We start from the raw sequence: 14,670 nt of genomic DNA, 5'->3' as shown, positions 1-14,670 counted from the left end.
GCCGCCGAGATGGATCCCGCGCGCTCGTCACCGTCTCTGATCCGAACAGATCGCTGTCACAGATCCGCCTTGGACAGGGACTGCACCACGCCATGCCGCCGCAGGAAGCCCGAGCTTCACCGGCCACCACCATCCAGAGCCGCCGCCCCGGGATCCAGACGGAACATCGCCGCTGCCACCGGCCTTGTTCCGCCGCCGCCGACCGGCCACTGCGACCTCCGCCGCCATGCCGCCGCCGGATCTGGGCGAGGATATCCATCCTTCACGAGGGCACACGTCGCAGCCTCTTCTCCGCGTACCTCCGTGTCGCACGGGAAGCCACCGTGGCCGCGTCCCCACGCCTCGCCGGATGCCGCGCACATGCCGCCTCGCCGCCGGCGAAGGCCGCCGCCACGAGGAGACCCGCACGCAGCCGCCATACGGCGAGACGTCGACCCATCTGCAGCCGTGCCATCGGGCCCGCCGCCGTCAAGATCGTCGCCGTCGTGCCGCCAGGATCCGCGCGCCCCGGCGCCTCTGCCCGGCCTGGCCGCCCCGCAGGCCATGGACGCGAGGAGGGGAGAAGGCCCCCACCGCCAGCCACTGCGGGGGGCTTTGCCCCGGCGGCCATAGTAAAGTTGTGAACTATGCCATAATAAAGTTCCGGCGAGCGGCACCAAGGGATGACACAACTGTGGTGTTGCTGGATGAGTCAGAGGTTGATGGGTGAGGGTGAGGGGCGCGCGGGGGGGGGGGGGGGGAGGGGGGCTGGTTTTTTGCCGGTTAGAATCTGATGCGGTCTAGAGGGTAGCCGAGGACGGTTGTAGGCCGGCTGAGGCGAATGCTCTGCCATGTTGGGGTTACGAGGCGGTGCGTGCCATTGCTCGCCTGCCAAGTGGGAAGGACCAGGCGGTTGGGCGGGTGTCAGGGGGCAGTTCTAGGAAGAACATGAACAATGCATCTAGTAGGACGGGGGGGGGGGGGGGGGGGGGGGATGGCCAACAGGAGTTGGATTGAACGAAATCGAAAAAGAAGCAAACGTTGAGTAGGTGGTCCTTTTAAAATTATGCCATTGAAATTTTAAATCAGATACAATCTCAACATTCAGTGACAAAAGATGCGGATTTTGTTGTAACTTTGTAGCTACGGTATTTTTAATCATCTGCTCGCAGCCAATTCAGAAAAATTGACACCTGGGTGGATGGCGTGCTGACGGAAGGGCTTGCGCGAGGGGAGGCAGCAGCACGTGGCGCCTCAAAAATAATTCAACTACATTCCAGGTGTAGAAGTTAAGACAGACGCATCTCCACAGTCAAGCATGATTGAATGAAACCAACAAAAGGCCTTTAAAAATTCATCGACGCACTACAAGAACGGCATCTGCTCATCGGCCAGGCATCACGGATGACACTCTCCTCGAAGCAGCATCACCCATGACGTATAGTTCGTATTACATGGACCCTATATAAACGGTTGATATGCCTCCGATACATTCATCAAGCCAGTACCCAGCAAATCACAAACAGCTAAAACGATCTCAGCCTTCACACACACACATCCATCGTTCTAGGCTTCTAGCTAGTTGGAGATGGCCGGAGGGGATGACCTGAAGCTGCTCGGCGCATGGCCAAGCCCGTTTGTTACCAGGGTGAAGCTGGCGCTCGCCCTGAAGGGCCTGAGCTACGAGGACGTGGAGGAGGACCTGTACAAGAAGAGCGAGCTTCTCCTCAAGTCCAACCCGGTGCACAAGAAGATACCCGTGCTCATCCACAATGGCGCCCCGGTCTGCGAGTCCATGATCATCGTGCAATACATCGACGAAGTGTTCGCCGGCACCGGCCCGTCCCTTCTCCCAGCGGACCCCTACGAGCGCGCCGTTGCTCGCTTTTGGGTGCCCTACGTTGACGACAAGGTTTAAATTTTCCTCAATTGGTTGAACTAGTAGTATATGTTCTTTTCCATTTAGATATTAGTAAGGCATCGAACAAAGGATCTGTGACCATTATTTTCTATGCACATATTGGTAGAAAATTATAAAAGTAAGTCCTATCCATCCTAGAATGATATAGTTATAACAATAATACAAACTACAAAAAAAAATCGTGTAGAAGCTAGCGGCCAATAATAATACTAGAAGTTTGACTGTGCTTTACTGATCACTGAAGACTGAACTAGATTTCTTTTCCTGGAGATCGAAGACTGATCCCTAGCTAATATGATGTGATATGCAGCTGGTAGCCCCATGGAGGCAGTGGTTGAGGGGCAAGACAGAGGAGGAGAAATCCGAGGGAAAGAAGCAGGCGTTCGCCGCGGTGGAGGTCCTCGAAGGGGCCCTGAGGGAGTGCTCCAAGGGAGGGGGCTTCTTCGGCGGCGACAGCGTCGGTCTCGTCGACGTTGCGCTGGGAGGTGTGCTGTCGTGGATGAAGGTGACCGAGGTGCTGTCCGGTGACAAGATCTTCGACGCCGCCAAGACCCCGCTCCTGGCCGCATGGGTGGAGCGCTTCAGCGGGCTCGACGCGGCCATGGCCGCCCTGCCGGACGTGGGCAGGCTGCTTGAGTTCGCCAAGGCACGAGAGGCTGCCGCTGCAGCGTCTAACTGAGCCAGCACACATCCAGAATAATTAAAATTTGTTATTTTTAAATGTTGTTTGTTCGGCTGCTTGATGTAATAATGTAGCAGTAACTCATGTCGTCCATTTATTCGGTGTTGATTATGTCCTTGAGTTTTTTAATATTTTGCTTTTGTGTGGAGTTCCCAAATTTGATAATGCGTGCATGTAGAGGTTCTCTTTCTGATTCAAGAGATGAGTTCGACAGTCTTTTTTAAACTGCCACCAAAATGCTTATTAATTGAACTCTATGGTAAATTTGGTCTGAATTTATATATTCATTCATTGCAGTGATATTTGAGCTAGACCAAGTAAAGGAAAAATAATCAATATTTCATCGCACCTTCTGAGGGCATGGCCAATGGTCCACCCTGGACAGCTGCCTCACTGTATTTCCACGTCAGATACAAACCTCCGTGGACAAGCCTGAGCAAAAAGGCAGCAGCTTGCAGAGCAAGGTGCAGCTTGCAAAGCCAGGTGCATCTTGCAGAAGAACCAGCTGCTCGATAGAAAAAGCGTGGTCCTTGTAGAAAAAGAACGAGAGAGAAAGAGAGTACATGCGCCCAAATTTCCTTTACGTACTCCCATCGAGGCTGCCATGTGACATCATCCGCGTTGGATGAACATTTTCTATGCTATAGCCTAATCTGATGTGGTACTTGAGAGTTGAGACCACCACTAGGTGATGCCTCCATTGTACATGCCCTCAAACGCCTGCTCATGTCACTTCTGAAGCGCCCGAGCCTCCTGGGTCGCTCCTGGGCGACTCCGGAGGCGCACACAGCCGCCACCTAAAGAACCGTTGGCCACCACTAGAATCCTCGCCGCCATAGGAGGAGGCCGTCCAACGGCGGATGGCGGCGGCGGGGCGCTCTCCCGTCCCCCTCCCGACCTTCCTTGTCTTCTGGTCTTGTTCGTCAGCACGCTCAGATCCAGATCGAGTGGGCATGTCCCTACTCATGGTAGCCTTAGTGGCAGCCGTGAGAGGACGACTTGATCCCATCCCTAGAGGCATCTGCTTGTGAGGTTTGGGCTGGAGATTGCTCCCTCTTGTGTTGGTGGCTGGCCACGTCCTACTAGATTTGGCAACAGCCGGTTGGGATTATTCCACGACGGTCGGAGGGGCAGCTGCCATCCCATGACGCGGATGCCTTGCGACGGAATGACGATGCTTAGTCCGTGTTGGTCCCTGTGGTGACAACTTCAGGCTGCGGCGACGGCCTCGTTCTGGATTGCGGTGGCCAATGGAAGGTCTTTGTGAGATTTCTTCATCCAGATCCGGTGGTTGATTTCGGCAATGTGTAAACTACAGACAACGACCCGACGCAAAGGAATGGTTGTGCAGCGCCGGTGGTTGCACATCGCATGTAGCTGCCGGGATCATGGAAAAGTGGCGGTGACAACACATGAGCGACATCGTTGGTGGTGCTACTTGAGCACCCAGTCTCGAGCTCCGAGGCGAATGAAGGAAATATGCCCTAGAGGCAATAATAAAGTTGTTATTTATATTTTCTTATATCATGATAAATGTTTATTATTCATGCTAGAATTGTATTAACCGGAAACTTAATACATGTGTGAATACATAGACAAACAGAGTGTCATTAGTATGCCTCTACTTTGACTAGCTAGTTAATCAAATATGGTTAAGTTTCCTAGCCATAGACATGTGTTGTCATTTGATGAACGGGATCACATCATTAGAGAATGATGAGATTGACTTGACCCATCCGTTAGCTTAGCACTATGATCGTTTAGTTTATTGCTATTTCTTTCTTCATGACTTATACATGTTCCTATGACTATGAGATTATGCAACTCCCGAATACCGGCGGAACACTTAGTGTGCTATCAAACGTCACAACGTAACTGGGTGATTATAAAGATGCTCTACAGGTGTGTCCGATGGTGTTTGTTGGGTTGGCATATATCGAGATTAGGATTTGTCACTCCGGGTTTCGAAGAGGTATCTATGGGCCCTCTCGGTAATGCACATCACTATAAGCCTTGCAAGCAATATGACTAATGAGTTAGTTACGGGATGATACATTACGAAACGAGTAAAGAGGCTTGTCGGTAACGAGATTGAACTAGCACTACTGGAATCAGCTAATTTGCCATCTGCCAGCTCTTTGCCGTCTGCTAGCTGACGGCAAAGAAGCTCTTTGCCATCAGCTACCCAGAAGCTGACGGCAAAGAAGTGGCAGACGGCAAAGAAGCTCTTTGCCATCTGCGGGCTCTTTGCCGTCCGCCAGCGGACGGCAAAGATCTTTGCCGTCGGCTGGCGGACGGCAAAGAGAGAGGTGGCCCCCACCCCCCGCCTGTTTGGGAAAAACTTTACGCCCCACCTCTTTGCCGTCTGCCAGCAGACGACAAAGAGGCAAAAGGACGGACGGCAAATAGTGGCGGACGGCAAAGAGGAGACTACCTAACGGCCCGTACCCCCACGCCCGTTACTCTCTGTTCTCTCCCTCTCTCTCCTCGCCGACGCGCACTACATCCCACCACACATCCCACCCCACATCCCACCCCACCGCCGTCGCCCGCCGCGCGCCGCCGCCCCCAGCACTCGCCGCCGCCCGGCGCCCCGGCCCCACCGCCCCGGGGCCCCGCCGCCCCGTCGCCCCCCGCCCCGGGGCCCCGTGGCCCTGGCCCCCCGCCGCCCCGGCGCCCCGCCCCCCCGCGCCCCACCGCCCCGGGCCCGGCGCCGCCGCCCCAGGCCGCCCCGCACCTCTCCTCCACCGGCCACCTCCTCCACCGCCCCGCCCCTCCTCCACCGGCGACCTCCTCCACCGGCCCTGCCTCAGGTGAGCTCTACCCCTTTTTTTTTTTTCCTTTTTTTCTGTTTTTTTAGTTTTAGGTTTAGTTTTAGTTTAGTTTTAGGTCCGCAAACAACACACTAAAAAAAGTTCGTACATAAAGTAGTTCGTACATAAATACTAAAAAAACTACTCGGCGTCGCTATCGAGGTCAATCACGGCCGGGCCGTTGCCACCGTCATCGTCGCTGCTGGACCGGTTCGCGACGTCGTCCCAGTCCACCGGGACGTCGTCCGAATCCTCTTCCTCCTCCGCCGCTGGCGCCTGCTGCCACTCCTGCTGCCACTCCGGCGGCACCTGCTGCCACTCCGGCGGCGCCATCGCCGCCTGCTGCACCGCCATCGCCGCTTGCAGCGCCGCCTCCTCCTGGGCCTCCAGCGCCGCCGCCGCGGCGGCCTCCTCCGCTGACTGCGCCAGGATCGCGAGGAGCCCGGGCGTGTCCTCCGGGTCGCCGTCCTGCTGGAGCGCCGCCTGCTTTGGCGGGATCACAACGTCGGCCGGGGCTGCTGGGAGGGCCCGGCTCCACCAGAGAGATCACCGACAGGGAGCCCTCAGGCGGCGCACTTGAAGGCGCCGATGACGTCGTCGAACCGCTTGCCCTTCCAAAAATGGCGGCGGCCCTTCCGGTTGTAGCGTCCCCCGGGGTGCGCGCGAAGCTCTGCCGGCGTCGCCGGTACGCCCTGCGTGGGGAATCCGTCCGCGGAGATCCTCCACGGCCGCGGCAGCTTCGCCGCCGGCGGCACGTAGAGGCCGAACCGAGCGAGGTCCTCCGTCTGCCCCAACGTGAGGCTCGACGGCCAGTGGCCGCCCGGTGCCGCGCCGTCGGAGTCCGAGTCACTGGACGCCATCCCGCGAAGAGAACGCGCGTGTGAAGAGGGAGAGGAGGGATGGATGGGCGGTGTGACCAAACTCGCCGCGCAGGGCGGGTTTTATAGCGCTGGGAATTAATGCGGCAGGGAGGCGCCGGGCCGCGGAAGACGAGATGGCGGCGTGTGGAAGACGAGATGGCGGCGTTGACCGCGAGGCATCGGGGCACGCGGGGCAGGCGAGGCGGCAGCCGGCAGCGCGACAGACGTGCAGCGCGGCAGCGGGAAGCGGGGGGCAGGAGGCGTCGGGGCACGCGGGGCAGGCGAGGCGGCAGCGGGCAGCGGGGGGCAGGCGACAGCGCCTCAACGGGGGCGGCCGACGCGACGCGACGCGGCGGCCGAGGCGGAAGTGGCGCCGCAGGCCGAGGCGGAAGCGGGGGCGGCCGATGCGGCGGGCGAGGCGGAAGCGGGCGAGGCGGAAGCGGACGGCAAAGGCACTAGAAAGTTTGCCGTCCGCGGCGGACGGCAATGGCCTGCCGTTAGCCACTTAACGGACTGAGAGCACAATTATTGCCGTCTGCTCTCTTTGCCGTCCGCGGCAGACGGCAAAGGGCCTTTGCCGTCAGCCGCCAGGAAGCAGACGGCAAAGCAGCTGTTTACCGTAGCCTACTTTGCCGGAGCCTTTTGCCGTCCGCGGCTGACGGCAAAGGCCTTTGCCGTCCGCTTGCCGTCCGTCGTTCATGCCTTTGCCGTCCGCCATGGCAGACGGCAAAATAGCTGATTCCTGTAGTGTAGGTATTGAGATACCGACTTGCCGGTAACGTACCGATGACAAAGGGAACAACGTATATTGTTATGCGGTTTGACCGATAAAGATCTTCGTAGAATATGTAGGAACCAATATGAGCATCCAGGTTCCGCTATTGGTTATTGACCGGAAGTGAGTCTCGGTCATGTCTACATAGTTCTCGAACCCATAGGGTCCGCACGCTTAACGTTCGATGACGATCGGTATTATGAGTTTATGTGTTTTGATGTACCGAAGGTTGTTCGGAGTCCCGGATGTGATCACGGACATGACGAGGAGTCTCGAAATAGTCGAGACATAAAGACCGATATATTGGAAGGCTATGTTTGGACATCGGAAAGGTTTCGGATGAGTTCAGGCATTTTCCGGAGTACCGGGAGGTTACCGGAACCCCCCGGGGAGTTAATGGGTCTTAATGGGCCATGGTGAAAGAGAGGAGGAGGCGGCCAAGGTGGGGGCGCCCCCCCAAGCCCAATCCAAATTGGGAGGGGGGCCGGCCCCCATTTCCTTCTCTCCCTCCCCCTCTTCCTTCTTCTCCTACTCCAACTAGGGAAGGGGGAAACCTACTCCTACTGGGAGTAGGACTCCCCCCTTGGGCGCGCCATAGAGAGGGCCGGCCCTCCCCTCCTCCACTCCTTTATATACGGGGGAGGGGGGGCACCCCATAGACACACAAGTTGACAGTTGTCTTAGCCATGTGCGGTCCCCCCCTCCATAGATTTTCACCTCGGTCATATCATTGTAGTGCTTAGGTGAAGCCCTGCGTCGGTAACTTCATCAACACCGTCATCACGCGTCGTGCTGACGAAACTCTCCCTCGACCTCAGCTGGATCTAGAGTTCTTGGGACATCACCGAGCTGAACGTGTGCAGATCGCGGAGGTGTCGTACGTTCGGTGCTAGGATCGGTCGGACCGTGAAGACATACGACTACATCAACCGCGTTGTCATAACGCTTCCGCTTTCGGTCTACGAGGGTACGTGGACACACTCTCCCACTCGTTGCTATGCATCACCTAGATGGATCTTGCGTGTGCGTAGGAATTTTTTTGAAATTACTGCGTTCCCCAACAGCGAAAGCCTTGGTGTGACCTGAGTTAGTTATACCTGGCAATGGCGACGTCTTAACGTCGTTACCCTTTTGGAGGCATTGCTCGAAGATGCTTGGACTGGTTCTTCAGGGCGAAAACCTAGATTCTTGCCTTGCGTGCTTGGATCCGGTGACTGCGGCGCTTGAGCGTCGCTCCCTTCCTGAAGGCGTTGATGTTGAATAACTTCATCATATGTATGGTGTCATGAGATGGTTGGTGCGGATATTGTCATCGTTGTAGTTTGCCGATCACAGATCTAATAGCTTTGGTTTTTTCCTCGCCTACACATAGTTTTTGTCTTATATGACTTTGCTATTTTTGGCGTGTTTTTATGTGCGTGCGTGTGCATCCTAAGTATGCAGAGGCCGGGTGTATGCTCATTGTGTTTGTATTCTCTTAATGCTTCATTTTGAGCCAATAAAATTCACCCTTTTTCAAAAAAAAAAATCATCAGACCTTTGCTATGGAAATGCATATATATTTGAGCTAGATCGTTTGTTGATCAATTATGCATTCATATTGTTGTACTCCCTCCATATCAAAATATAAGATGTTTTTATAAGCTAGTTTAGCCTGAAAAATTCCTTAGGTACAGAGATAGTAGTTCATAAGATGTTTCAAAAGAGGCGCCCAAAACCCCTCAAATTAGCCTCAATATAGCAAAAATGATTTCTTGAAAGACTTCTCAGGCAAGGTAATTTGGTCAGCCGCCTCAAAATAAAATAAAATTGCACCAACACCTCCAACTTTTGGCAAGCCCCAAAGCCTCTCAATGCAGAGTAGAAAACAAGTTGCGGGACTTAAATTTTGTAGCAGCCAAAAGTCCAGCAAAAGAAAATTTTGTGTAATTCACTAAAGAGATCAAAATGCCTCAACCATATATCTATGATCGGATGACCGACATACTGGAAACAATCCATCTTACTACTGCGTGTACCATATGATTGTGGCAGGTCCGTGGGAAAGTTCCAATCTCTTAGAGCAACTCCAATGCGGTGACCCATTTGGTCCTGCCGCATCCGTTTGTACCCGCGTGGACAACAAACAATGCCGAAGCAGGGACCCATTCCCATTTTCTATTCGTTTTGTGTACGTTCGAACCCTTCCATCGCAAATTTGGGTTCAAAGCGGACACAAACCGGACGTTTCCGCATCCTCCTCGTCCGACTATGTCCGCTGCATCTTGAATAAGCCAAGAGTTATGGGCCGGATTGGGAACGGTTTGATCCTTCCTTTCGGAGGTTTATGTAACAATGGTTTTGGTGGCTCGGCAATGGTTTGATCGACATAACCATATAGCCTTGTCACTATGATCTAGGAGCTCGCCATAGAATATAGTTGGTTTTAGTGAGAGGCTCGGAGATGGTATTGTTCGGGCCGGTGGAGATAGTTTGGCTGGAGGAAGACATGGTGGGTGTGATAGGAAGATGGGAGGCTGGATGATGAAGATGAAGGCTGGATGATGCAGTGAAGAAGATGGTTGCTAGATGCGGTGGAAGAGGGAGGCTTTGATTACCATGTTAAGCTTGTGAAAGCGTCTCAACTCTCAAACATAGTGCCCGCATTGGTTTATCTGATCGAGAGTGTCTCTCGTAGGTTACAATATTCGGCAGCCAGGCTAACCGCTTGAGGATTACAAGGGGAGATAGAGATTAGGTTAAACGGAATATCAGTAACTATCCGTAACACTCCCACTTATGTAACATGGTACACAAGGCCATATTGCGTGACCTACATGACTTGTTTAACAACATTTAGACAAAAAGTTGTGAACTATGCCACATAATAAAGTTTCGCCGAGCGGCAGCGAGGGACGACCTGGAGCTGGGGACGACGCAGCAGCGGCGTTGCTACCGTCGAAGGTTGACGGGTTCGGGTGGTTAGGGGGGGGGGGGGGAGGGGGCTGCTGGTGGGTTGCCGGTTAGATTGTGGCGGTATCGTCTTGATGTAGGACGGGGACGGCTGCAGGCTGGCGGAGGCGAATGCTCTAGCATGTTGGGGCAACGAGGCGGTGCGCGGCAGTGCCCGCCGGCCCGAGGAAGGAGCGAGTGTCGGGCGGCAATTCTAGGAAGAAGATGAACAGTGTTCCTGAGTGAGGGTGGGGGAAGAAGATGGCGAACAGGATTTGGATTGAGCAAAATCGACAAAAAGCAACAAAAAAAAGGCAACCATTGAATAGGTGGTCTTTTTGAATTATGTCATTGAAATTTTAATTCAGATACGACCTCCACATTCATTGACAAATGAGGCGGATTTTATTATAAATACTCTCTTCATCCGGAAATACTTGTCGAAGGAATGATTGTATCTAAACATATTTTAATTTTAAATATATTCATTTTTATTCGTTTTTGTGACAAGTAATTCCGAACGGAGGCTAGCTAAGGTATTTTTAATCATCTGCTCGCAGCAAAGTCCAAAAAATTGACATCTGGATGGACGGTGTGCTGACGGAAGGGCTTGCGCGAGGGGAGGCAGCAGCACGTGGTGCATCAAAAATAGTAATTAAGACAGACTCGTCTCCAGTCAAGCATGATTGAAGGAAACCAATCAAAAGCCTTTAAAAATTCATAGGCGCACTACTAGACACAGACTCATATGCTCATCGCCCAGGCATCACGGATGACACTCTCCTCGAAGTAGCATCATGGATGACGCATATATATGTTGTCCATAGACACTATATAAACAGTTTATCCACCTCTGAAACATTCATCAAGAACAAGCGCAAGCACAAGCAGCTAAAGCAATCTCAGTGGTCTTCAAAACACACACACACACACTGACACACATCGATCGAGGTAGTTAGAGATGGCCGGAGGAGATGACCTGAAGCTGCTCGGCGCATGGCCAAGCCCATTTGTTACCAGGGTGAAGCTGGCGCTCGCCCTGAAGGGCCTGAGCTACGAGGACGTGGAGGAGGACCTGTACAAGAAGAGTGAGCTTCTCCTCAAGTCCAACCCGGTGCACAAGAAGATACCCGTGCTCATCCACAACGGAGCCCCGGTCTGCGAGTCCATGATCATTCTCCAGTACATCGACGAAGTGTTCGCCAGCACCGGCCCGTCCCTTCTTCCAGCGGACCCCTACGAGCGCGCCATTGCTCGCTTCTGGGTGGCTTACGTTGACGACAAGGTTTAAATTATCTTCAATTACTTGAACTACTAGTCTTCGTTCCTTTATTTTTAGATATCCAGCGAGCATCTTTGACCATTATTTTTCTCTGTGTTTCAGCTGGTAGCCCCATGGAGGCAGTGGTTGAGGGGCAAGACAGAGGAGGAGAAATCCGAGGGAAAGAAGCAGGCGTTCGCCGCGGTGGGGGTCCTCGAAGGGGCCCTGAGGGAGTGCTCCAAGGGAGGGGGCTTCTTCGGTGGCGACGGCGTCGGGCTCGTCGACGTTGCGCTGGGAGGCGTGCTGTCGTGGATGAAGGTGACCGAGGCGCTGTCTGGTGACAAGATTTTCGACGCCGCCAAGACTCCGCTCCTGGCCGCATGGGTGGAGCGCTTCATTGAGCTCGACGCGGCCAAGGCCGCCCTGCCGGACGTGGGCAGGCTGCTTGAGTTTGCCAAGGCACGAGAGGCTGCCGCTGCAGCGTCCAAGTGAGCCGCCAGCACATATCCAGAATAATTAAAATTTGTTATTTTAAATGTTGTTTGTTCGGCTGCTTGATGTAATAATGTAGTAACTGATGTCGTCCATTTATTCGGTGTTGATTATGTCCTTGAGTTTTAAATATTTTGATTTTGTGTGGAGTTCCCAAATTATTAATGTGTGCATGTATTAATTGAGGTTCTTTTTCTGATTCGAGAGATGAGTTCAACGATATCTAATTCGGCTCCCGAGCTCATCTAAACCTTGTGAACAGTAAATTAAAAAATACATTATAAAAATAATACAACAACAACAACAACAATAACAAAGCCTTTAGTCCCAAACAAGTTGGGGTAGGCTAGAGGTGAAACCCATAAGATCTCGCAATCAACTCATGGCTCTGGCACATGGATAGCAAGCTTCCACGCACCCCTGTCCATAGCTAACTCTTTGGTGATACTCCAATCCTTCAGGTCTCTCTTAACGGACTCCTCCCATGTCAAATTCGGTCTACCCCGCCCTCTCTTGACATTCTCCGCACGCTTTAGCCGTCCGCTATGCATTGGAGCTTCTGGAGGCCCGCGCTGAATATGCCCAAACCATCTCAGACGATGTTGGACAAGCTTCTTCTCAATTGGTGCTACCCCAACTCTATCTCGTATATCATCATTCCGGACTCGATCCTTCCTCGTGTGGCCACACATCCATCTCAACATACGCATCTCCGCCACACCTAACTGTTGAACATGTCACCTTTTAGTCGGCCAACACTCCGCGCCATACAACATTGCGGGTCGAACCGCCGTCCTGTAGAACTTGCCTTTTAGCTTTTGTGGCACTCTCTTGTCACAGAGAATGCCAGAAGCTTGGCGCCACTTCATCCATCCGGCTTTGATTTGATGGTTCACATCTTCATCAATACCCCCATCCTCCTGCAACATTGATCCCAAATACCGAAAGGTGTCCTTTCGAGGTACCACCCGGCCATCAAGGCTAACCTCCTCCTCCTCACACCTAGTAGTACTGAAACCGCACATCATGTACTCGGTTTTTAGTTCTACTAAGCCTAAACCCTTTCAATTTCAAGGTTTGTCTCCATAACTCTAACTTCCTATTTACCCCCGTCCGACTATCGTTAACTAGCACCACATCATCTGCAAAGAGCATACACCATGGGATATCTCCTTGTATATCCCTTGTGACCTCATCCATCACCAATGCAAAAAGATAAGGGCTCAAAGCTGACCCCTGATGTAGTCCTATCTTAATCGGGAAGTCATCGGTGTCGACATCACTTGTTCGAATACTTGTCACAACATTATCGTACATGTCCTTGATGAGGGTAATGTACTTTGCAGGACTTTGTATTTCTCCAAGGCCCACCACATGACATTCCGCGGTATCTTATCATAGGCCTTCTCCAAGTCAATGAACACCATATGCAAGTCCTTCTTTTGCTCCCTATATCTCTCCATAAGTTGTCGTACCAAGAAAATGGCTTCCATGGTCGACCTCCCAGGCATGAAACCAAACTGATTTTTGGTCATGCTTGTCATTCTTCTTAAGCGGTGCTCAATGACTCTCTCCCATAGCTTCATTGTATGGCTCATCAGTTTAATTCCACGGTAATTAGTACAACTCTGAACATCCCCCTTGTTCTTGAAGATTGGTACTAATATACTCCGTCTCCATTCTTCTGGCATCTTGTTTGCCCGAAAAATGAGGTTAAAAAGCTTGGTTAGCCATACTATCGCTATGTCCCCGAGACCTTTCCACACCTCAATGGGGATACAAATACACTATAAAAATAAAAATAAAAAATTTGTGTAGTGAAAGATGCTTCAATGCGTGATGCCCATCCCAAGTTTCAGCTCATTCAGGGAATAGCTCTCAGAAAAAAACAAAATCAGGTCCAAATTGTGCAAAACAGTAAACTTTTTCACACACCCCAAATTTGTTTTTTTCTGAGAGCTCGCCAGATGTTCAAATGCGCTGACATTTTTCACGGACATCACAAACTCATGGATCTTTCACCAAAAAAATTGTATTGAGCCCAGGAGCCAAAATGCCCCTTCCCGAGTTCAAAAGTTTTTTAAACTGCCAGCAAAATGCATATTAATTGAACTTTATGATAAATTTGATCTGGATTTATATATACTTATTCATCGTAGTGATATTTGAGTTAGACCAGAAAAATAGCCAATACTGTTGACATATAAATGTATTGTGTAGTCTCTTCCATCAGATTGGTTTTTTGGTTGCATTGGGTAGAGCATGCACTTCTATATGGTATCAGAGCCAAGAGGTCTTTAGTTCAAGACCCGGCTAATGCAATTAAATTGCAGCCCACTTCCGGTCCACGTTTAGGCCTGAGGGAGCCACACATGAGGAGGAGTGTTGACGTATAAATGTATTGCTTATTCTCTTCGATCAGATCGGTTTTTTAGTTACATTGGCTAGAGCATGCATTTCTACAAATACTAAAAAGGTAGTGCATGTCTGCATTGCTTATGTTCATGGGTTGCACATGTTTTATTTTTACGCCCAAATTGGTATGGCGTGTGGGTGAAACAACAGAGTGTTTTTAATGTGGTGTTTGAGTGGTTTTTTTCTGGCCGAGTGATTTGGGGCCATCTTCTAATGAATATACATGTATGCGAGGGAGTTACATGTCTTATGGCCACGTGTTCATGTTGGTGCTAAACGTGTGTAGTAGACGGAGCTTCCTTCTTGGCAACCAAGGCCCACACCACTCAAGGCCAATGTTTTAAATAGCATGCTATGCTAAATAGCGGTGGACCTTCAATGTTTTTAAATTTATTAATTTACAGCGGGCTAGTTTTACACGAGACCATTTAGCGGCACCCTGCTGAAAAGGCTATAGCGGGGTATAGCGGAGCTATATCCGGCTATTTAAAACTATGCTCAAGGCACTTACTAAGGGGACCCATCCATCGATAGATCCTCC

General features: G+C 51.9%; 2 protein-coding genes across 2 annotated transcripts; both read left to right on the top strand.

Moving 5' to 3' along the window:
• The first annotated feature begins 1,392 nt into the window (after nucleotides 1–1,392).
• LOC109753453 (probable glutathione S-transferase GSTU6) lies at nucleotides 1,393–2,807 on the top strand. Its single transcript, XM_020312350.4, has 2 exons — nucleotides 1,393–1,891; nucleotides 2,211–2,807. Exons 1-2 carry the CDS (start codon nucleotides 1,568–1,570, stop codon nucleotides 2,577–2,579), a joined length of 693 nt encoding a protein of 230 aa, XP_020167939.1. The 5' UTR covers nucleotides 1,393–1,567; the 3' UTR covers nucleotides 2,580–2,807.
• Nucleotides 2,808–10,760: 7,953 nt separating this feature from the next.
• Nucleotides 10,761–11,915, top strand: LOC109753452 (probable glutathione S-transferase GSTU6). Its single transcript, XM_020312349.4, has 2 exons — nucleotides 10,761–11,246; nucleotides 11,346–11,915. Exons 1-2 carry the CDS (start codon nucleotides 10,923–10,925, stop codon nucleotides 11,712–11,714), a joined length of 693 nt encoding a protein of 230 aa, XP_020167938.1. The 5' UTR covers nucleotides 10,761–10,922; the 3' UTR covers nucleotides 11,715–11,915.
• The last annotated feature ends 2,755 nt before the right edge of the window (nucleotides 11,916–14,670 follow it).

The sequence above is a fragment of the Aegilops tauschii genome, chromosome 6 (assembly GCF_002575655.3).
Source record: "Aegilops tauschii subsp. strangulata cultivar AL8/78 chromosome 6, Aet v6.0, whole genome shotgun sequence".
NCBI classification, from domain to species: Eukaryota; Viridiplantae; Streptophyta; class Magnoliopsida; order Poales; family Poaceae; genus Aegilops; species Aegilops tauschii.
The sequence above is the reverse complement of the archived record's forward strand: the minus strand, read 5'-3'. Positions and strand labels throughout refer to the sequence as shown.